This window comes from Taudactylus pleione, unplaced genomic scaffold (assembly GCF_031769625.1).
Source record: "Taudactylus pleione unplaced genomic scaffold, aTauple2 ptg000201l, whole genome shotgun sequence".
In the NCBI taxonomy this organism is placed as follows: Eukaryota; Metazoa; Chordata; class Amphibia; order Anura; family Myobatrachidae; genus Taudactylus; species Taudactylus pleione.
Window position 1 is genome coordinate 48955580 of NW_028284603.1, and position 25280 is coordinate 48980859.

Consider the following 25280-nt stretch of genomic DNA (forward strand, 5'->3'; position numbering starts at 1 on the left):
AAGGGCACTCCAGGTTTATGTGGACCGGACTAGTTCTGTGAGGAAGTCGGATTCTTTGTTTATCCTCTTTGGTTTTCACAAGAGGGGTTGGCCTGCCAACAAACAGACTCTAGCCCGTTGGCTTCGTTCTGTTATTATTGAAGCTTATATGCAGGAGGGTTTACCTGTTCCAGCCTCTGTTAAGGCTCATTCCACTCGGTCCGTGGGCCCTTCTTGGGCTGCTAGCCGTGGCGCCTCTGCTGTTCAGCTCTGTAAGGCGGCCACCTGGTCTTCCATTCAGACCTTTTTGAGGTTCTATGCGTTTGACACCTTTGCCTCTCAGGATGCATCCTTTGGGCGCCGGGTTCTCCTATCAGCACAGGAGCGTCCCCGCCCTTAGTTGGACTGCTTTGGGACATCCCCAAGGTCACCCTGTGGACCCCTATGGACCCTGAAGTAGAAAACAAGAGATATGGTAAGAACTTACCTTTGTTATCTCTGTTTCTACGAAGTCCATAGGGTCCACAGGGCACCCGCCCTGACGCACCTGGCTTCATATGGGCTCTGTGACTGGTCACCGGTTTTCCGTCTCCCATTTCTGTGAGTATGGTTCTTGTGTGTTCCAGTCTTCCTTCTCTCTGTTTCGTCTCCTCCTCCGGCCTGGGCTGCTTACCAACTGAGGTGCCTGTGGCTCGGGGGCGGGGTATAGGGGAGGTTGGACCCAAGTGCATCCTGGGAGCAGCTAAAAGCTTTAACTCCGTGGTGCCCGTGGATCCAGGATCCAGCTATACCCCAAGGTCACCCTGTGGACCCTATGGACTTCGTAGAAACAGAGATAACAAAGGTAAGTTCTTACCATATCTCTTGTTTTTTGCTTGATGGATAAAGACTGTGGCTGCCTTTGCATGTAGTGCACAAATGCTGGGTGGCTTTATTCTTACACTGCAATTTACATTTGCGTATGGATGCGCCCCTCTCAAATTTATATCTGCTCATCTTCCATCTGCCACACCTGCAGTGCAACATGGGTTGTCCAGGTGCAAAATTACTTGTTTTATTTTTCTGCTTTGCTCCAACTCCGAATCGGCCCCAATGTGTCTATAACATCTGCGTGGCGCAATACAGGGCCCCGGAGATGAGACATTTTACAGCATTTTATGTATATTACTTTTTCTGTAAAGGTTTCCACATGTAGAGTAAATTGAGTTACATCTATTTTTTTTCTTTTATAAACAGATTACCTTTCCCAGTGCACCAGCTGGATACATCACCAACTTTGATCTGTTTAACAACACGTACCACCTTTATTCACACAGGTGAGCTCTGACCTGTCCTTTTTTAAAGGACCGTGAAGTTGTGTGAGGTTATTCCTTCATGGAAATATTCTGGTCTCCCTTCCTTTGTATAATCGTGTATACAGATGAGTCCTCATACACCGAGCCTCAGTACTCCAAGACACCTGGAGCGAGTGAGCTGCCAGGTCCCATGCAACTTGGCTAGAGCCTAGTGTCTTTTTTTTTTTTTTTTTGGTGTCAGAAGACCGCACTGATTAATTTGAATATCGACACTTGTATATCTGTGTGGCACTGAATCTGTTAGCACAACGGAACTTGGTGTGAAAAAGAGCCCCTGCCGCTGCATTGTAGCACCTCGTTTACAGAGTCAGACTCAGTCGCACATAGATATACAAGTGTCGCATATCAAATTAATCGGTGCAGTCTCGTGAAGCGGTTTCCGGGCAATTAGACACTCTGCGCAAGCAGTCAGATGGGACCTGGCACACCGATAAGGGCTGTTTGGCACGACTGCTGCAATAGTGTATGAGGATTCATCCTGTACTACGTTCCTACAGATGATTTCATTGCTATTTTGAACACAGAATGGTCCAGTTCTAAATCTGTGGGAAATGTCTAACAAAAACTTCCGTTACGTATCTTTCATTGCAACTAAAAGCAAACTTTATTTTTTGTTAATATGTAAAATCTTTTCCAAAGAGTCTTTCCTCAGCTTTCTGTTTTTGTGGTTTTCGCTATTGTTGACAAATGTTCTGTAATTATTTAGTTAGGAGTGAAGTAGCATTGTAAGCTGTATAAATAATAGCCATTGTTTTCTGTTACAGAAGTTAATAATTAACACCCCACCTCTCCCCAAAACAAGAATCCGTTTTGAGCACACTGTGCTGTACATAGGGATGTAGTTAATAGACAGGTGAACTAAATGCCACCGGACACCAAAAGCCAGAGAAGGGACTTATGATAGGTGCCGAAATACCGTTGCCTATCTTAATCCCGACGCCAGAATGCCAAAGGACACCGGACCGATCGACGCAAGTCCAGCCACCCTTAACACTTAACCGGGGGGGGTTAGGTTTATGCAACGCTGGGGGAACTTAGGGTTAGGCACCCCCGGGGGAGGGTTAGGGTTAGGCTAGGGAAAGAGGGGGTTAGGCGACACTGGGGGAGGTTGGTGTTAGGCACCCTTTGGGAAGGTTGGATTTAGGGTGCGACGGAGGGGTTAGGTTTAGGCACCCCCAGGGGGGGACTTAGAGTTAGGCACCACCCACGGAGTTTGAGGGTTAGGCACCACTAAGGGAGGATTAGGGAACCTGCCCCAGTCGGGATCTTCATCCTGTTGGGCATCCGCTGTCGGGAATTGTATTTCAATCCCATTCCCTGTACAAATGATGGTGTATATGTCACACTGCTTGCTTTATGTTAAACTGCTAAACTTGCTTTGTTTTGTTTTTTTCCTATTCTCCGTTGCAGTTACCTTGGACTAGGTTTAATGTCGGCAAGACTGCAAATTATGGGCGGAGAAGAAGGAAAGCCTTGTGAGTTTTACACTTTTATATTTATAGAGGTGATTTCCATGGAATTTTTCATGCAGATCTTTGGGGAACACAGAAATAAGTGGGGGTTAGGCTGCACCACAAGGTTTGTATACTAAAGAGTTAATACTAACTAGACCATACTCTCCATACTTTTTGATTCTCCAAGCCAATCCATTTAGTTAAGCATCCTTTGTGCTCATCAGCATAGCACTACTTTAGTGCAGTGTGACAGTACATACATCTGAGCTTACATATTAATAATTGAATTCTATGCCAACTAGCCCTAAGGGGTCTATTTATCAAGCAGTGAAAAGCGTGGTGAATTTGCCCATAGCAACCAATCAGCTGCTACCTATTATTTTATAGACTGTACTTGATAAATGCTACTTGAAAGCTGATTGGTTGCCATGGGCAACTTCTCCACTGGTCCACTTCTCCACACTTTTCAGTGCTTGATAAATGGACCCCTCTGTCTCCTGGTCATACTCCAAGTAGTACTGAATATTGTGGCATCAAGAATCAAGGGATCAGTTTTGTGCAGACCACGATCAGACTTCATATGTAAAATGTATTGGAGAAGTATGAATGAAGAGGAGACTGGACAAGGACTAGTAATCTTATGTCAGGGGTGGACAAGTATCTGGAAAAACCCAGGAGCCAACATAAGCAGCACAGACGGTGTAATGGTTAGGAGTACTGTCTCACAGCAGGGGCGTATTTATAATCGGTGGCAGGGTGTGCGGGGGAACACGGGCCCCTGGGTACAGAGGGGGCCCGCACTGCACACCCTGCACCCATATTATACTTACCTCTCCGCAAACCCACGTCGGCGCCAGTGTTTGAGCTGTAAAAACCGTCTGGAAAACAGCCGCCGCGGACCATATTCCCGTCGTTTGCGCAGAACACGGATAATGGTCGCGCCCCTTTTTCCCGGTGACCTGCGCATGCACTATAGACTTTGGGCACACCCTAGTGCCCAGATTCTAGAAGTGCAGTGCTGGCCACGCACCGGACGGAGAGGTGGGGGCCTGAGACGGAGACTGCACACGGGACCCCTCCTCTCTAGAAACGCCCCTGTCTCACAGCCCTGAGGTCGTGGGTTCAGTTCCCACTACAACCCTAAATGTGGGCTCTCAACAAAAATTAGCCCTAGTGTGTATGTGTGTGAGCATGTGGTAGGGAATATAGATTGTTAGCTCCGCTGGGGCAGGTACTGATGTGAATGGCTAAATATTCTCTGTAAAGCGCTGCAGAATATGTGTGCGCTATATAAATAACTGGTAATAATAATACACCTGAATCCTCAGTACTTGCTCTGCAATGACATCCTTCCCATCACAAATGACCTCCAGATGGGGAATATATCCAGTGGTGATAATACGAGGGTGGTTAGATAAATAAGGTAACAAGACCTCTCATCGCGTAAATTTATTCAACTCGTACATATACGTATAATCAATAATATGGCCTTGCTACAGATTATTTTTCATTGTAGTTCCCAAACTTCTCTAACCCTTTGTTCCAACGGTACATCAAGGCATCTATCACAGCATAGAAGAAGTCAGTGTCAAGCACCTGAAGCCAGGACATGGAGGCTTGCTGAACTTCACCGTTGGTTGCGAATCAACTTCCACCCAGGTGATCCAAAGAGAAGGAAGTCACTCTGTGCCAGGTCAGGGCTGTAGGGCAGTTGGTCCAATACCTCCCAATGGTAGCGCCGCAACAACTCATGCGTGTGGTTGGCTGAGTGTAGCCTGCTATTATTGTGCAACAATACGATGCCTATTCGCAGCAACCCAGATTGCCCTTGCAACCGGCTCAATGTGCCACAATAGTGGACAGCATTCACGGTATCTCCCTTGGTGAGGAAATCACGCCCTTGTGGTCCCAAAACATGGTCGCCATGACTTTCTTTGTTGATGGAGTTGTTTTGAATTTCTCTGAAGGTGAGGGGACAATGCGTATTTCCAAGTCATGTATGCTTTCTTCATCTCCGGTGTCACATGATGCACCCACGTTTCCTCGCCTGTAACAATACACTGCAGGAACTGCACTCCCTTCTCATGGTGCCGCGTCAAGTGCACAAGAGACAATCCCGTTCCATATTTTTTGGGTCATTCCACGTCCATTCAATCAGGTGTGTCCACCACCCATCTCAGATTTTTATGAACATTTTTTTAGTTAAGAGAAGATGTAAAAAAAAAAAAAAAAAATTAAAGATTTTGGATAAGAATTAAAAACGCTAGGTGAAATCAACATTGGTTATCCCAATTTTTTTTTTTTAGCTGCTTAACAAAGGTTACATTACTAACGCAAAAAAAAAATCAGCATGGTACTTTGTTTCATAGTGGAGAAAAAAAAATAATGAAGTTGACGTTGGATTACTGTTGTACCGCATACATAATTTACACAAGAAACCATGAAATGTAAAAACATAAGTTGAGTCAACAATCATATTTTTTCCCCCCTTGTTTGGAACCTGTTGTAACGGTCTGTAATTTTCCTTAAAGTGTCAGCAGACCGTGTATACTGCCTTCCAGTACTTCCTTGGATAGTAGGCACTTCCGTTACACAGAGGAGCTGAATAAAAGTAAAAAAGCACTTAACTCTCGAAGGCCAGGACAACACATTGTTGATTGTGGTTTGGTGCCAGAGTTAATATTTTATTACTTCTTGTTGTGACACCTCTTCACACTTTTGCTTTACTTCATATTTCAGACTCTATAAGTCATCACAACCTGAACATTTGCTTACTTTCTTGGGGAATTCCGGTAATGTGATAGGAAGAGACCATATTTGAGTAAGCTTCTCTTGAATGGCTTTACTTGTTTTCTCTTTCTTTCTTTTAGCGTATGCCTCCCAGTGTCTTCTCTTTACCTCATGCGATTTCACTGGGAAGCAGTAGGGAAGCCGACGGACGGAATCCCGGCTTCCCGACTGTCTCATCCTGGCAAGTGTCTAGTGACAATAGTCAAAATCCCGACGCCTGTCATTAGACCTATGTCGGGAGCCCGACACCCGGCTTACCGATCGAAGGTAAGCGGGCGCGGACAGCCGCCGGGGGGAGGGTTAGGTTTAGGGCTTCCTTAGGGGGACTTAGGGTTAGACACCCCACATGGAGGTTAGGGGAAGGGGGGGTTCAGGTTAGGCACCACCGGGGGGAGGTTAGGATTAGGCACCCCCCGGGGGGACTTAGGTTTAGGTGGCGGGAAGGGAGGGTTAGGGTTAGGCACTTGGGGGGGAGGTTAGGGTTAGGGGGGGGAATTAGGTTAGCATACTTACCTTAATAGACGATCGGGATTTCCACCTCTGTCGGGCTGTCACTGTCGGGATTTGAACCATGCGGCCGGCAGGAAATCATACCGATCCCATTTCACTGGTGTACAACCAAGCTTTGTAATACCTTCATTTAGCTCATCTGTTACTGCAGGTTCAGTTAAACTCTTCACCAGGGATTCAACTTTTTCTGTTGGCATATCTATGTCTGTCTGTTCTTTACAGTGTGACTTTTGCATTTTGGGCAAAGTTTCTGTCCTGGCTTAATAACAGCATGAAGTTGACACTCACCATGTTCTTTGGTCCACTTCAGTGACACAACTCTTAAGCTTTTTTCTGGCTCCTTTTTATGTGAGATCATAAAGGATTACATCCATACTTGCCTACTCTCCCGATTTGGACAGGAGCCTCCCGAAAATCGGGTGACGCTCCCACCCCCCCAAACCCCGGGAAAGCAGTCAAGCCTCCCGGCCAACCACCGACCCCTCCAGACCCCCTGCAAATAACACACAAACCCCCGCAGCTGGGGGGGAGGGGCGATGACTCTATTTGCGCTGAATCGCATCATGACCCCGCCCCCTGCTTCACAATGCCAAAAATATCGGCATTGTGCAGCGGGGGCAAAATTAAGCGATTCGGTGACCACGCCCCTGCTCCACCCCCATTAACGGGTAGTATCCCCAGCCACGTCCTCCTGCTTGTCCAACCTGGCTGCCCCTCCTGGAGGGGGCTGCCTGAATGTCGGCAAGCATGATTACATCATGTTTTCTGAAATTATTCATAGTTTAACAGCAGTACCTTTTCATGATGGTAGCAGACTGAGGTTCCAGAATTAATGGTTGCTGCATTTGAAACTTCCATTTTCAGAATCAAAAGTTCTATTCCTTTATCTGTAAAGTGGTCCCAGGTATGTAATCCAGTGGTTTTGAGTAGATAGTCTTTTAAATACTGACTGCTATATTACTATCAAATGTGCACTTTGGAGGAGCAGCTGCCATGATTGACTACCTTTCTGTCTGTCTCCCTCTCTCTTTCTCTGGAAAGTTTATTTGGAAAGGGAATCCCCTTCCCATCAGTTTCTGTTAAGTTTCAGTTTCTGTATAGGAGGGTTATCCAATTGCCTCAGTTTTGTTAACTTTTTTGGTATGGTTTTTAACAGCATGGTTTTTGTAAATTATGTATGTGGTACAACAGTAATCAAACGTCAACTTTATTTTTTTTTTCTCCACTATGAAACCATGCTGATTTTTCTGTAAAGCACCTAAGAAAATTGGGATATCCAATGTTGATTTAACCTAACATTTTTAATTCTGTTCCAAAAGCTTGCATTTTTGCTGTAACGCAAAACGTAAGTCAGATAAAGAAATGTTGGTTTGGATTCGGTAGGAAAAGTTACCTTAGAGGTCCAAATTTCATGGTGATTCCTTAATAAACATCCGTTATAATTCAAATAAACTGGAATAAATAAGCCACGATTAGTAAATAATGTAATACGTTGAAAATTCAATATTTCAGAAACTAACAGTCAGACAGTAGAGATATTTGGCAGAAATATTTTTCTTTTACTTCCCCTCATATACATTTATTTTATTTTTTTAAATCTGAGATGGGTGGTGGACATATAATTTTTTGGGGGGTAATCTGATGTGGAATTACCTTTTTGTGAACTTCTGTGAGTTGCTTTGGTACTCCGCGTGAACACTTTTTTTTTTTCCTGTATCCCAGTTGCTCATGTTGTTGCTAACTTGAATACATCAGTCCTCCGGAATCAGGCCTTCAATGAGGCACAATTGTCATCTGTGGTGGACGTGCTTGCCCGGCCGGATCGCTGCTCATCTTGAACATCTGTCCTGCCATTATCAAAGGCAGTGCACCGAACCTAATTCCGTGCCATGACGTTATCACCGTACACCTCGACAAGTTGGCAATGAATTTCAGCTGTTGATGTGCCCTTTAGATGCATAAATCTGATCACACTAAGCACCTCAATGTATGACCATGTTTCTGCCAGCCCCATCATCTTCCAACTGATGTTGGTACAGTATGACTGATATGAGGCGCAGTCTACTGGACATGAGGGGAAGCTGTGGTCTACCTGCTCTGGCCTGGCGGGAAATTAGAATGATATAGAGAACATTACACACATGAGAGGTCTTGGTACCTTACTTTTGAACCACCCTCCTATTAATGAATATTAATTTACTTTTGACATATTCTCCCAAAGCAGATTTGAGTTTCAATGTTACTCTGAAGGGATATTATTCTGCCTTATGTAAGAAACTGTCTGGAGGGGGAGGTGGGGGGGAGGTTAATGGTGGGATTAAGGTAGTTGTTTATACTGTAACAATATCTCTGCACCCCATGTTTAATACTGATAAAATATGATTTTTCTAAATGCATTTTCTATCCATGGCATGTACAGCATTATCCATGGCATGTACAGCCTGCTTGCGGACCTATGTGTTTGATTACCACTTGTCAGTAGAAAGGGTATTGTGTGTGTTTATATAGGCCAAGGCGTCTATGTTCCCGAATGTAGCCTATGGAAAACGATTAAATTGCTTACATAAAAACAATTAAGGTTGTTTTGTTTCTTCATTTTTAAATCTGTCCACACAGTGCAGCCAGAGGAAGAGCTGGTGACCCCATGTATTACACCTGGCTTTATTACGGAGTTTAAACAAGCTGGAATATCTTACAAAGTGAAAGGACAGAACTATGGTATGTGTGGTCCTTATCAGAATATAAACTTTTCATCCTAAAATAAACTCTTAATGAAACATTTGCAGCATATCTTTAACCACTTGCCTGGTATAGTTGCATCTGAGACGACCATGCCAGAAACACCCACAGGCGGCTGCTGGTAGCTGATCTCCCGCAGACGCCGGGCTTAGGAGACAGTGCCAAGACCCTTTGCTTCCTCCCCAGTTACCTCCTCTTTCCCCAGCCACAGTGAGTGGGCAATCACTCACCCATGGCTGCAGGAAGACAATCTTCGTGTAGCCTGACCTAGGCTCATGGTGGCCGGCGGGCCAGTCACAGTGACTCACTGTCTGTGGGATAACATTCCTTGGTCACCATCAATTTAGCAATTGGTAGTTAACCTCGATGGTATAAAACCATCGACTGGAAACTATCGATGGTTTTGCCCCACCAATAGTCTTTCCTACTATATTGGGCAACGGGCTAATCAGAGGTGGAGGTGGGGCATCATGAGTTGCATCGGGGGACGACCATCTCTACCTCACCGCTGGCTACACACACACATTTGGGGATGGGGAGACAAATTGCATAATGAGGTCAATGATAATCAGGCTGTGGCCAGCCCCTGCTCCGGCTGGGTGCTGCTCTCTGGCTGACTGTATCTGGCCGCAGCTCACAGCCCTGCCCGGAGCTGCAGCATCGGATTCAATACAAGTGGCTGCGTGTCAGGGGGTATGATTGCCCTGATCGAACACACACATACACACTTACTTTTCTGGGCAGCTGCATAAGTGATGGGCGATCATCAGGAATGCCCGCTTTAATGTAAACTTAATTGAGTATTATTGACAACTCTTAACATATTTCAAAACAATATACTTAATGAGGTTTAAATAGCTATAATTTACATAATATGATAATAAAAATAACAAAAAATTGGGGGGACACTTTTGTAAAAGAAGATTAGCCATTTAAGTGGTTAAGATTCACTGGTTACATTTATATGGTCTTCTAATTCCCAATACTGACAAAAGGAATTTGCACCCTATGATTAAGTCAAGTGATCTAGACTTTTTCAAAGCCCTCCATAGATTGGGGGAAATAGCTGCAGTAGCTTCTCTGTGGGAGATGACCCCCTGCCTTGCTGCACACGATTGGTCTGCACTGGGATGCCCAAACAGATTTATAGAACTACTGAAAAAAAAAAAAAAATACATTTTGTATTATTAACATTTATTATTTATTTTTTTTGTCTCCCTGCAGTAACTTCTTTGTATGAATCCTGTTCTAAAAGAGTAGCCCAGATGCTAATTGGCAAAGTAAACCGTGTCAAAGAAGTATCCAGTCTGTTCTTTTATGCTTTTTCCTATTACTTTGATCGGGCTGAGGATGCACAGTTGATAGGTAAGTGACTGTAGATGTTTCATTTTGCAGAGGCGCATACTGGATAAGAGTTGGAATTAGAACTTTCTTTTCCCAGAGAGTGAAGACTGCTGCTTCGTGGGCTGAGTCAGTGTTCATCCTATCCGTTCTCTTTAGCTGTACCTGATGCCATAGACATACTACTGGCTCATAGAGAACTATTGGGCTGAATATTGCATTACCTGACTTAATGGTGTCTTTCATTCCCTAGCAACTGTCTCTATATGAAAATGACTAGACTGTCATTACATATCTACGCCACATATTTTTCTATCAGTTTCCTCTCATTTAGACCTGCTCTGTTTAAAAAAAAAAATAAAAAAAATCTGTATAGTGATAAGGGACTGTGGCGTGGGATTAAGACGTTTCTGTAAGAATACACTGTTTCCTATGAATTAAACAACACTTTGTGACTTACCATAGCATAAGATGGGGTTAACATTACAGAACTGGGGCAATTATTGAACAGTATTATAGTAACTCCTATCTTACTGAAATATTTCTAATTCTTACAATCTTGTAAATGTACCTTTATACTAGTAGTCTAAACCATATGTTGCACTTGCTCCCTCTTTCATTCCCAAGCCTGTACTGACTGATTCAACTAGCCCTATCCAATTCCTCTAATATCATCCCTCTCATTCACAATATCATCTTCCTTCTCACTAGCATTTCATTCACGCATTTATCTATCCACCCCACTCCAGCATCTTCATTAATCCCACCATTAACCCCTGCTTTGCTTACCTTTCTAATTCACATGCTCTAATCCTAGCGCCACCTTACTGCTACACAATCTGGAGAAGCCCCCTTACCCATAGTTGTCTCTTCCTTGTCTTTTTTTCTTACACACCACCTGCTCCTTGCAGCTGGCAACACCAACAATCACCACGGGCCCTCATGCTGGTGGTGACACCAACCCTCACCACAGGCCCTCATGCTGGTGGTGACACCAAGCCTCACCACGGGCCCTCATGCTGGTGGCAACATCACACTGACTGATGTGATGGAACTGGGCTGTAATGGGGTATCCTCATATAGGCAAAGTTCAGGGAGCGTGTGTCAATGGAAGTGTACATACAGTAAGCCTGCGTATAACTTGCAGCAATTATAGGCTGGTGCAAGTGTGCCCTGATGACGACCACCAAACTCCCTAAAGCCACTGTCTGGCTGTCTGCTCACCACCGCCCCCAGCTTTACTGTACACATTCAGGCCCTGATTCAGAGCCGGACGCTCTGACAGAGCGCTCCCTCTGAATCAGGGCCGGGCAATTTTCTTCTTTTTTTTTTTTTTTTTAGAGCAGCCTCCTGGCCGCTCGCATAGCTGTGGGTGACCACCCACAGCTATAGCGAGCGGCCAGGAAGATGGTCGCGATGGTCAAGACCATCGGGCTTGCGACGAGACCCTTGTGGTAGGGTCTCGTTGCCACAAGCCCCAGAGAGATTTCTGCTCCAACAGACCCGAAATCTCTCCCCCTGACATCACTCGTGATGTCAGTGGGGCCGGCCCCCAATTGTACAACTATATGGCATTGCAGAGTTTTTTGGCACGTTACAGATTAGTAATGATAATAATATAGAGTTATGTTTGTTTTAAGATCCAGATGTTGGCGGATTTGTACAAGTTGCAGACTTTGAAATGGCAGCAAAGAAAGGTGAGAGCTGTGGAAATCTAACACCTATTTCCCAAAAACCTGCTTTCGGATTTTGTTTAAAGTAATTTTAGAAGCATACAGAAAAAGTTACGTAGTTCTCTAAATATATGCAATCTTTTATACACCCTTTTATTCACATGATGCTTTGCATGCTCATTTGTAGGCCAGAAGAAGCATTAGAAAACAACATTTGTAATTCTAAGCACTCAATGCCCATGTGACACTGCCCAACTTGTGTCTTTGAATATTAATGAAGAGGTGACTGGTATAGGTCCTTCAGTAAAGAAAACAATCTGTTGTCCCCTCAAATCTATGGCCCCATAATCCTAAAGGCTCAACCAAAAGTTTCCTTTTCATTCCAAATAGAATACAACAAAAGAACCCTGCCAGAGAAAAAGGCACAGCATAGAGATACATTGTTTGCTGTTCCTTTAACTTGGAGCACAGTGATAGATGGATGGGAGACTGAGAATACTGTGCAGGCTTCCCCTCCATAGACATCCCCGTAACTCCATTTCTCCTGATCTCAGCAAGTGTCTTGGGACCTGATTCAGCAAGGATCGCAATTGCAAAACTGCACGCAGGCTATAGATATATGACGTATGCACGCAGGCAGCTTTGCAATAAGATCCTTGCAATCATGCAGATGCAGCAGGAGGTGTATGACACCCCCTTCAGCATTTGCGATCCCAGCACTGCGACGGAGATAGCTGTGCTGGGATCACCATCGATGGTCGCAATGGTGGACGGCGCCGGCCAGCTGAGCCTCAGCTTGCTGAACCTGGCCGGCTTGCGAGCCCAGCAGACTGCGTACGTCCACGCAGTCTCTGGGCTGGCATGCTCTTTTTCCTGGAATGCCGGCCGCCCCCGCACCGCCCGTTAAATGCCTCTTCCTGTCAATCAGGCAGAGGCATTCAATGGCTAGCGTGTGTGTTAGCAGGACCCATTCTGCACACTCGCTGAATGGGTCCTGTGTATGCACAGATTCCCGATAATCGGGAATCTGCGTTCAGCAGTGCACTTGCATGCACTGCTAAGTTAGCCCCTTAGTGCAGATAAAGCTTGCTGTACCACAAGTAGGGATGGACATCGGAAACCCACCATCAAAACTTTCGATGCGATGGTAAGTAACCATCGCATCAAAAGTATTAGATAAAAAAAAAATATTCGATTGATATGCGCAATAGCCCTATTTCAGGGATGGCACTGGGGGTGGTGCAAGATGCCCGATGCCGAGAGCTGCAGGCAGGAGCAATGCAGCTTTCAGCATAAAAATACAAAATCACAACACCATCGAATCTTTACCATTCAATGGTGGCAAACATCGGAATGCTGCCATCGATTTAGTAAAAACACTACCATCACAAGAAAAACATTGATGGTCGTCAAACATCGACCATCGATGTCCATCCCTAACCACCGATACCGGAGCCACACCACCATGCATACAGATTATTTTTCTCTGGGCCCGATGACAGTTAACTATTTGTAATCATATGGAACTAGAGGATCACCCTCCACCCTCCTCTTCCTTAGCTCTGGACATGCCTGTGTGGTTTGGTGCTAGAAATACTGATCTGGTCAAATGAATGATGGAATTAAAATGGGACAAGGATAGATCATAATCTAAAAATATGGTAATCCCATTATGGATGGAGAGGGATTAGTAATCCATTCACCATGTTATGAATGCAGCACATGGTACACAAGCATATCCTGTGTCTTCACGATATATATAGGAGTTTGTCTGGATGTGTTCATTTATCTGAAATCCTAAAAGACCTGCACCAACTTCCCAACAATCCACATGTTGATCAAAACACATTTTTGTTATTTCACAGTTTTCATGCCTGTTACCCAGCTGTAACGGCATCGATTGTATTCAGTCTTCATATCTGGCCACCATGATGTCCCCTGTGCATGAACAATCCTCTTTATTAGACTATATGCATACTTCTAACTTCTTAAAACCAGACACTGCTTGGCACCCATGTACAGCATAGATCACAGGTTCTCAAAGTCTGTTCTGAGAACCCCAAACAGTGCATGTTTTCCAGGTCTCTTTTAAAGAATCACAAGGGAAATAATTATCTCCAACTGTGGATCTTTTAAATTGAGTTGGTGAGTAATGAATGCACCTGTGCACCTGCTGGGTGACTTGGAAAACGTGACCTGTGTGGGGTCCTGAGGACCAAGTTTGAGAACCACTGGCATAGATCATAGCATCAGTGATCACCAAATAATGTCCTCCACATGCTTGTGATTCCCCAGTTTAAATCCAAATAAAAGGAAGTAGAAGGGTGTTTTTTTATATAATTACTATATTAGTTTATTTAAGAATGTCATAGATTTTGAAACTTCCCATCAAATGCAATTGCTATATTGGCATCCAAACAATCTACAATACTGCCTAGAACTTTTTACCTTTTCAATCTGACTTGACCAATATCAATATCTAGCCCCTTGGAACTTTGATACACAATGTATTTTTCCTATAGACTGTAAACCGGCAACCAGGGCCCTCCTACATTACCTCCGTGTCTGCCTGCTAATACCATTTTGTTCTATTCCTTTGTTCCCAATTGTAAAGTGCTAAGTAACATGCTGGTGCTGTAGAAATAAATGTTTCAATTTCTTCTATAGAATGTACAACCATAGAAAAGACAGCAGGGAAGAATCCTTTCCTCTGTATGGATCTGACCTACATAACCCGTCTTCTTCAGGAGATGGGTTTTCCAAAAGACAAACGGCTAAAGGTAATTTCTATAAATTGTTCTTCTTCCAATGAAACTTTCAATTATAATATTGTATATTTAGCTTGTTAATTTGATAGGCTTCTATGAAATAGTTGTTTTTTTGTTTCTTTTATTACATAATCTAAAGTGCCCAATACCTGCTCCAGTGTGTTTATATACTGGGGGCGTTTATTGGAACAAGTAGGGTGTTTAGCTTGTGGTCCTATGGTATACGGGGGAGAAGTCCAGTAGCTTTTATAAACTTTTATATTTTGTCTCCACAGCTTGTTAAGAAAATAAATGATGTTGAGACCAGCTGGGCCCTAGGAGCAACTTTTTATTACATGAACTTAATGAAGAGTAACACCTAGAACTATGGGATGAAAATAATGTGAAGATTTTTGGGGGGAAAAACACTTGACCCATTTCTGATTATCATTTCAGAGACTTAGCCGTAATTGTGCCATGTTTACACAGTGATGGTTTTTTTTGTTATATTGTTTTTCGGGTGGTCTGCATAGCAAAATGACGCAGCCACCTTACAAATAACTGATCTATTTGTCTTGGTGAGTCATTTTACATCCATCGTTACTCTTTATTTGTAGATTTAAATCATGTTGCACTGTTATTTCATAGAGCTTGAAACAGAACTTTACATTTTTCTTCTCTCCTAGTTACTTCTCCTCCTCCCAGCTTTCTTCTCACTGCATGCAACAATAGGGGTGCTGGGGTGTAGACTATCATCTCTTATTATTGTGAACATTCTCCAGTGTGAAGGTTTTATACAACGATTTGTCTACAGCAGATGTCACGTGGAGGCTGGCCATGTGGGCTATAGCAATATTCAGCCAATCCATCACTAGGAACTAGCGACATCACTGAGTTGCGAAGCACACTACCTTATGTGTGAGTGATGTCATTATTTTCTAGTGAATTCATAGGCTGTATTCTGATGAAATAATATAAACTTTTTAAAAAAATTTATTGAGTGTACCAGAATTTGCATCCCAATCTGGACTTAGCACTGAACTGCCAGATTTCATTCAAATTGGATTAGCCCAGGACTGGCCAACCTGTGGCTCTCCAGCTGTTGTGAAACTACACGTCCCAGGATGCCCTTTTACAGTTTTGCTTTAAGGGTATGCTAAAACTGGCAGGGCATTCTGGGATGTGTAGTTTCATAACAGCTGGAGAACCACAGGTTTGCCAGGCCTGTGTTAGCCTATGTCTAGACAGCTTAATGCTGGTCATATGTTACGTTTTAATCACAGTTTAATCCAATCTTTTCTCTAAATTTGTAAAGCAATAAATAAAAAAAAATTGGTAGCTTGGGTGAGCCCATCCAATGGGATAAGGTTGTGAATTAGATCAATAATATTCTGAAGAATTTTATTCCCGCTAAAAAGGATCAGATTTAACTGTTGTAATATTTTAAATTGAAGTCTAGTGATCCTCAAAAATGATTGTGCCTCACTTTTATATTATAAATATTTTATATTCTAAACATTTTATACAGCTCCAGCATATTGTACAGAAAGTTAAAATTGGGATGATATACATATTGTACAGAAATCTAGTCATTGGTTCAGAAAAATGTATGTATGTGGCCATTTTAAATCCGTTTTGTGAAGACACATTTTAATATGTCCCTAAAGGCGGGTATCCACTACCCGATTAAACCTTTATCGTTCAATCGTTTGTTAATCTGTCATAAATCGGGCAGTTTAATGTCTAAAACTACCAGCGATGCGCACTTCCGCTGGTCGTTTTTTGACATCGAACACCGCCCGAACTTGCTGGTCAATCTGCCGATAACGACAGATTGGCCATGTTCAGGGATGAGGGAAGGTGCCTGCACTGAATGACTGATCGTTCAGTGTAGACACAGCACAGACTATGAAACTACTGCACAATTACAATGTCGTAATCGTTCAATCGTTTCACAGTCTGCTAGTGGATGTGCACCTTTAGACTGCAAATGTGTTTTCAGAAGTGCTTATATAACTGAGGAAAAGCATGGGTTTGCATGGATATGTTGCGCCTGCTTTTTCCCCATATGATTGTAGTCGTTGTAAAATGGTCTGAAGTCTAATTTTGGCGGTATGGCAACTTTAACCACCTCCTACCTCATGTGACTTTGACTTTATAATTTGACTTGTTTAATTTTCAGTAAGTATAAATTATAAAGTCTATATAATTTTGTTTATAACTTCCTATTTTGTACCTCCTGGGTGGACAGTGAAGACGCCATGTACTGTAAAGCTGGGTGCACACTAAATTACTGTATACCCAGCGTTTCGACACCAGCACCGACTGCCTGACATATCGGGCGGTCCGTACACACTGGACGATCCGGTGCCCGAACGCCCGTTACGCCGGCCCCTGAAACATAGCACTGCATGGGATCGTTAGCCGTATCACCTGATTTTACTGCATGTACAAAAGATCAGGCGATGAGGCTGACGACCCCACGGCAGCGCGCACTACACCATGTAGTGCATACACACTGCAGGATATGAACGATTTGTCATTCCGATGCGTCGGAATCGGACAAATCGTTAGCAATATTGTGTAGTGTATATAGGGGCCTTTAGGCCTTTGCAGACAAAAGATCAAATCAAAATGTGGCACTGACTACATATTACAAACTGTCATGACAGGACCCTTGTAATAGTAACATTGATTACAATTGCTACAAAGTTACATACAGTACTACAAGCTCACCTGTGTGTAACATGTCCTGCAGCTTGCATCTAACACCAGCAGATCATAACTGCCCTTTCCAGTGGTGACATTTTCTGAGATGCATTGCAACTGATTAAGGGCGGAATTCAATTTGCCCCGTTAATTTAACAGGTGCTAATTGACTGCCAGCAGCTATCCAATTAGCCCAACTTTACTGGGATTTCTTTGAGACCCGAATAGAAATCACTGATTAGTATGTAATTAACGGGTGAAAAAACTCAGTTAACGCACAAGTCTGTGAACTTTTCATGGACTTTGAGTTAACACCCGTTAACTGCACTTAATACCCATTTTTAACACTCGTTAGGGAGTCTAATTGAATAGCCTCAGGAGCTAAAGCCCAATGCTACCGCCATTTTTCAATTTAACGGGATGAATTGAATTCCTCCCCTCAATGTTTCCGTCACACCTGGGTTAGGTAAAAATAGGGTTGCGAGCTGTTATTTTTCATTGTAAAAGTGTGTAATTTATAGATCTGTACTAATACAATTACATTGTGTAGAAATGTAAATGTGCTATTTAATAAAACTATTTTTTTGCAGCACTGGATTTTATTTATAGCTAAGAATGAAACAGTTTGAGTCTGTAGATGTTGTATGTAGAAGTGATGCTGCTGCTCACTTACCACCACAGTGAGTTACTGTACATGGATTGTCTCTTATTCCCAGTACCAGGTATCATTTGTACAGGATAAAGGTGCACGTTCTAACCAGGCGATCTATATCTTTGGAATTTTTGGTCTGTTTGTTATTATAACATGCCCACAATCTTCCACAGGGCAGCCCCAACCAGAGGCTCGTGGTCATGGACATATCTTATGCTGAAAGTGGGTTCTCATACTGAAAAGTGGACAACATAAATTTACAACACCTTGATCAGATGTTCTGCGTGCTGCTTCATAATTGCCTTTCTACATACATACATACATACAAGTTCTAGTATACATCAAGATAAATGTACGAGGCAGCGCTCTTCAAAACCACTGTCTCTTTGGCCAGATATAGATGTGCAGTTACATTCAGTACAAAATCAGGTGTATTTTGCATTGAATATAATTGCCTCTTTAAATCCAGCAGCTGCAGATGGCGCTGTGGCTTTAAAAAGCACTGCATAGCAAATATCAAAGTTACCATAGTGCCCGTAGATGCCTCAAATGCAATCAATTAGTCTCCATAGTGGGAAGATCCTGCCACTTTGTCAGGGTGGCCAATTTGGGCGAGACTCATTAGCTCAGTGTTATGACCAGATTTTGCAGATACCGGATAATATGTAAGCAAACATTGTAGTTACAGGTTGAGTCTCCCATATCCAAAATGCTTGGGACCAGGGGTATTTTGGATATTGGAATATTCTGTATTTTGGAATATTTGCATATCATTATGAGATCTCTTGGGAATGGGACACAAATCTCAACACGGAATGCATTTATGCTTCATATACACCTTATACACAGAGCCTGTAGGTAATTTTATACAATATTTCAATGATTTTGTGGCTCAAAGTTTGTGTACATACATGAAATTAATTTGTTTTATACACAGAGCCTGAAGGTAAATTTAGTAATTTTTTTTTTGTTGTTGTTGTACTTTGAACCATGAAAGAGCAAAGGTTCCATTATATCAGTTATGCTAAAAAAAAATCACAAAAAAAAAAATGTATTTCGGGATATGGGAGACTCAACCTCTACTGGTTTATTTTGATGATTACTTACAATACATAACATTTTTTAGGATAGCTAACTTTTCAGGGTAATGTCTTTTACTTTGTCTTTCATCCACGGTCCATCATCTGACCTAGCCCTACAAATAATCTGATTATTGTAAAAAGGGAGAACCTCATCCATATGTCACAGCTTGGCAGGACAGCGAGAGGAGCTGGAGGAACAAGATGCTCTCCAGGTGCTCTGCAATATTATGTGGGGAGACGTGTAGGACACAGTTGAGTATATGATAGATTAAAAACTACAAATCTATGTAAATTCAGTCGTTTACTTAACATTTCTGCCAATATTTAGATATGACCCTGAGGCAAACATTTTGACTTTGTTCATGATCTGACAGAAAACGTTCCTGACTAGATAACAGAAGAACCCATGATTCAAGCATCTGATTTTAGTTAGTTTTTTATGTTTTGAAGAGTCCCATATAAAGCAATGAAAAAAACTAATATACTCTGATCACATTTTCTACCTCCGACCATTCTTTGCTACTTGTTTCTCCCTTTACTGGAAGAAGTTCTTCTAATTTTGTAGGTGGACTGTGTTCATAATGATTTACAATGTAATTTTTGTCCCTTTCCTTCTTGGGTATCATTCCATTTAATTCACCAAGATTGACTTCTGGAATAACTGGTTTCCCACAGACAATATTTTTTCCATAATCTAGAGGAGGAATGTCCTCATGGGGATTTACAGTGTAGTGTGTGGTCTCTTCCTCTATGCGTAATGTACCGGGATTGATTTCTGGAGTAACTGGTTTCCCCTAATTTTCTGTATTTTCTTTTACCCAAGGAATGTAGCTAGCTGCCTGGTAAACATTACTGTGCCCGTGTATTCTGTAGATTTGTTGGTCACTGTTCCAGCCCACGGTCCAGGCTTGGTTCGCTGCATACTGGCACATGAGGGCATCTCTGCTCTCCACTTAATGGAAATTTGAGACGCACAAATGAGCAGTTTTGAAAAATAACAATAACTGTACAGCCAGAGAAAAGCCTAATTGCAGTGCAGTCATTAACAGGCACACAATGCCATCTTAGAGGATCCGGCCAGAATATTGACACCAGAATGTCGGCAGTACATTTGTGTTACGGTTAGGATAAAATACATGTGTGTCCTCATACACCTAGCCTGAGTGAGCTGTGCCAGGTGCTGTGTTATCTTTGTAGCTTGAATGTGCATCTTACTCTGAACATGCTGCAACAAAACCGCTTCACAGGACTGCACTGATTAATCTGATATGTGACACTCTTATATCTGAATCTTTTACAATGGAGCTTGGTTGAGACTACGACGCACATTCGAGCAAAAAAGATGCTTGGCGCAAGCCGAGTCGCAGGGGATCGGCCGCGCCCATAAGAGCTGTTTGGCACGACTGCGGCATTCAGTATGTAGACACATCTGTATGCAAAAAAAAAATGTCAACATGTTAATATAGTGAACTTTTCAACATTTTATCATGGTGACCTAATGTTCATGTCGACATATTGTTGGTTGACCTAATGTTCATGTCAACATTCAGAACCTGTCTACATTCTGAATGTTGACTTTCCATAGCGCAGCCTTCGCTAAATACATTTATACAATATTTAAATGAGTTATTTCTGTGGGAAGAATGTATAGAGACAACGTGACAATGGCACAGGATGTCTGGCAGGGGCACAGTGAGCATGATCCTACTGGTACATGGGCCATTTGCTCTTATTAATCCTCCTTAATATTTACAGCTGCACAGAAAATAGATTATTTCATTTAAACAAAAAAAAAAACATGAGAAGAAACTGTACAGCCTTAACACACAGGAGATGTGGCTTTGGGATGAGATTTATTATGATTGCAGTTATCCTCCTCATCCACTACATAGGGGTATATACAATTACCCGCTGGACTTCTAATTGGGGCTCGAAAGTCCCGCGGCACGGGGTTAAGCTATTCAATAAAATAGCCTTTTCCCCCTGCCGGTAAATGTGCCATCGCTCGCGGGAACACTGTTTCCGCGAGAAGTGTGGAAACTGTGTGTTTTTCTGACGCGCGCGAGGCCGACAAGGGCGGCTTCGTGCAGCTGTTACCTAGCACCGACATGAGGTGCGAGGTAAAGCACGACAGCGGGGGACTCGCGCGCGGGGTCCCCATTAATTGACTCACCACCAGCGCAACAATTAGTCGCGGGGTAAACCCTGCGGCTAATTGTATATACCCCATAGTATACTTCCTCCATGTAGCAAAATCCAATTATAGCCTGTCAATAAACTGGTGGAAGGGAGTGGGTATGAAATACCGCCGGCCACATGGCCGGTGGTTCGATTCCAGTCAGCGGCAGGCCGACATCAGCAGAGTTCCGAGCAGCGGAAGCCCGACAGCGCTGGAAATCCCGATCGTGGATAGGTGAGTATCTACTAACCGAACCTAACCCTAACCACCCCCTTCCCTGCTGCCTAAACCTAAGTCCCCCCCGGGGGTGCCTAAACCTCCCCCTAGCCTAACACTCCCGGGGGGTGCCTAACCCTAAGTCCCCCCCGGGAGCCCTAAACCTAACCCTCCCCCCCGCAGCTGTCCGCTCGTGGCGCCCGGCATTTCACACTTGCCGGGATATGACAGTCGGGAAGCCGGCTGCCGGTATTTAGGCAGTCGGCTTCCCGGTGGAAGTTACCCTGATAAAGTTATAAAATGAGGTAATGAGTACCAGTACCGTAAAAGGGCTTCCGAGTACGCTTGATGTCATGATGTTGCGCAGCGGGGACAGGGCTGCCAGCACCAGAAGTGCAGCATTGTCTGGAGCGTCCTCTGGACTCTCTGCAGAGCTGTAGTTACTGACTGCAGGGTGCCGTTCCAGGTACCCCGCCAGCCAGAGGCAAGGCCCGTATGGTAGCGACGGTGCTGCCCACAGAGTTCTGTGCACTGGCACCGGTTGCACACTCCTAGTTACTGCCCTGACGAATACCCCCGAGTATATTGTTTTGCAGTTTGTTTGATATTCTCTTGGATATTTTCTTTAATTTTATCTTTGGAGCTAAATGGAGCCAATGTAGTTCATAATGGACGACACAGTCCAGTAATTTGGACTCATCATGTTTTAGAAAAGCTTAGAATAAAAACCTACAATTATAAGTGTTGTTTTTTGTTTGAACATCTGATTCCACTGAAACCATATTATACTAAAGGGATCCTAACATGACAGAGGACGATGATATAAAGGGCCATAACACACCTAACATTGCCCTAATGCAGAGGTTCCCAAACTCATTTGGGAATCTCTGCTTTAGTGCATCTGTGGGAAACTGTGGCATTTTCAGGGATGCAAAAAAAAAAAGTATACACCATTTAATGATAGTTGGGCAGATGAGGGTGTTACTTAACAAGGGCACATTTGGTACATAAGTTTTACAATTAAGTAGATAAATGACATTTTGTGGTATAGGATTACGTATCTAATTGGGAAAGGGGCATTACCCAGTTTACAGGTTGACGCAAAGCCTTTTCCTCCGCGCAAAATCACTTCTCTGCCTGATACCGAAAACCCAATCTCAGCATTTCTACAATAAACACATAGATGAGGATAAATTGAGTGACTTTCAAATCAGCATCTTTTTTTGTCTCAACCATGACTTGAGACTCTGTGACTAGGGGGTTGAGATCTGGGGCAGGAATGGGCATGAAATCACAGGAAGTGGGTGTGCATTCGCAATGAAAGTAATTAAAGCAACCAGCATTAGCTCTGTCCCTGGTGCAACACCAATTTATTCAAATTTAGAAAAACAGCTGGACCAGTGTTTAAAAAGTCAATTTATACTGCAAGGAAGACTGTTCAGTTGTCAGCTGAACCGACAGTGGCCGGGCAGCAATCACCAGGGCCGCCATCATGGACTAGACTGGAGGCTCGGACAGAGAGGGGGGCCCGCTCTCCCAGCACCGACCCCCGTACCTGCTATGCTGCCATGCAAAGCCTTTTTTTTTTTTTTTTCATTCGGTGGACGGCACACATGTCACACCGCACCACTGAGGGCAGAGGACTCGGAGCCACGGCTTTTGACTGAGGAGCTACAAGCATCAGGAAAGTGTGGGGTTGGCTGGCTGTCTGGAACAGAGGCTGGCACTGGTTGTTTGGGGCTGATTATATATATATATATATATATGTAGATAGAACGAACCCCCCCCAAAAATCCCGCATTTGCCCATTAACTAGTCCTGTGGGTGATGAATCATTCATAAAACTCTCCAGCCAGCACTAGCAGCTTCAGCTGTTCTTTGTGAGGGAAATGATTTGACAGCCCCCTCAGCTGTACAGGAGTACTGGTATTACCCTCCCTGATGACAGCCCTGTTTGTAGCCACATATATCGGTGCGTCTTACGGGGACCTCACTCACCGACTGCTATAGTATTTCATTATTCATTTTACCTCGCATTATTTACACCAAACATGCCTATAGGCCGGCATCGAGGATGACAACATGATGGAACCCTTACAGGTCGCCCAGAGCGCATAGTTCAAAGATAAGATCAACTAATACGCTGCTTGCATTGGACATGACATCGCCACTCTCTGGGTCCTATGGACGTGCAATGTGTGAATTGTGGTGCCCTACACTTCTTGGTAGGTAACAAAGTGGTTGTTCCACCATATTTAGCAGAACTATTTATGTCAAATACCCTCAAATTACAGACTCATTATCTCCATAATATCCTCCATAACAAGGGCGGTTACCACCAGGATTCCCTAGTCTATACATATTAATGTATTAATTATTCTTATATACCACTAAGGTTAGGAAGACTTGAATAGAAAAATATAGTACAAATAATACACAATTCCCACTTAAAATGTATAAGCAGCTAAATAAGTTGTATATATGCAAATTATTTAGCAGCTAAACTTTATGCTTGTAAATGAAGTATTGTGTGCACTAATTATCTGTTTAGTTATTAAATTACTGGTGATTAGCATATGGTATTATAAATGAAAAAATATAATTAAATTGTCTCCCTATTTGTAATGGTATATGATTTATAGAGTTCGGTGTGATTTACCGTTGGCCGCCGGTTCAAATCCCGGCAGCGGCAGCCCGAGAGAGGAGGAAATCATGATCGTCCTTTAGGGTGCGCCTAACCACCCTCCCCCCCCCCCTTCCCTGCCACCTAAACCTAACCCCCCGTTCCCCTAACCTTTTATTTGAGGTGTTCAAATTGTATTGCTTTGCATAGGGGACCCTGTCCCGGGAGTAGCCCACGTGACCAGCAGCACTATACAGACTAGTGGCACCAGCGCCTGGAGTGACACCAGGAGAGCTGGAGCGCCATATACATTATACAGAAATATACACACAATGGGTTGAAGTAGCAACAGGGCTAGGGCTAAAATAACCTGTTCATAAACACTTAGCTCTCCACTCTCTGCCTTCCCCATTTCCCTCAGTTATACCCAGACTCCTAGTGTGTATGCTCTCATGAGCAGGGCCAGGGCCGAAACTAGGATATCTGTCACCGGGGGCAAGGCAGTAATTTTGCGCCTCCTCCCTTCCCGTACCTGGATTTTGTCCTTGCGTCTCCATAAGGCAGTGCACTAGTCAGACGTCCCTGGTATAGTGACTTACATTATTCCACACACCATAATGTCCATTACAGATTATGCCACACACTAATGCCTATTACCAAAGTGCCACTTACATATTTTCCCGAGACACCATTTTATGCCCCACAGTAAGGCTTCTAATTACTTTTAAATTACCTGCTCGTTGTCAGGGGTTTCATGCTAGTTACCAGGGGTCTCCGCTTTCTGCATCTTCTCCTGGCAGCGCCAGCGTTCCCGGCTATGTGCTGGCCTGAGAGATACTAGAGTCCAGTAGGACCTCTAGAATTTGTCTCCTCCTTTCTTGGAGGGCTGTTTTCAGCAGATTCCATGCGGACGGCTAGTCCGCATGGTATCTGCAGCCCACAAGCCAACGTGGGGTCTGACTGAGCCCTTCAGCACCCCCACAAATCCGGCACCCAGTGCATGTGCACCTCTAGCTTAGCTCCCCCTAGTTGCGGCCCTGGCAGGGCCCTCCACCCTCTTGTTCTCTCCCTGCACTTTACCTGTTCTCTGTCCGCACACCCCAGAGCACTATGTTGATGAACAGCACTACTATCACATCAGTCCTGATGTATGTGGAGATGTATTTTAGTTGTAATACCTCATCTCTTTTCCCCCTCATGGCCAGAAAATATATAAACTTAGCTAATAATA

At 43.6% G+C, this 25280-nt stretch overlaps 1 protein-coding gene across 1 annotated transcript in view; it reads left to right on the top strand.

Moving 5' to 3' along the window:
* The window catches only part of ENTPD6 (ectonucleoside triphosphate diphosphohydrolase 6), a 37768-nt gene extending 22057 nt beyond the window's left edge, over positions 1–15711 (top strand). The window contains 7 exon segments of the mRNA XM_088477361.1: positions 1216–1295; positions 2745–2809; positions 8705–8806; positions 10052–10192; positions 11809–11865; positions 14509–14621; positions 14885–15711. Coding sequence (XP_088333487.1) covers positions 1216–1295; positions 2745–2809; positions 8705–8806; positions 10052–10192; positions 11809–11865; positions 14509–14621; positions 14885–14971 — 645 coding nt within the window. The 3' untranslated portion in view covers positions 14972–15711.
* The last annotated feature ends 9569 nt before the right edge of the window (positions 15712–25280 follow it).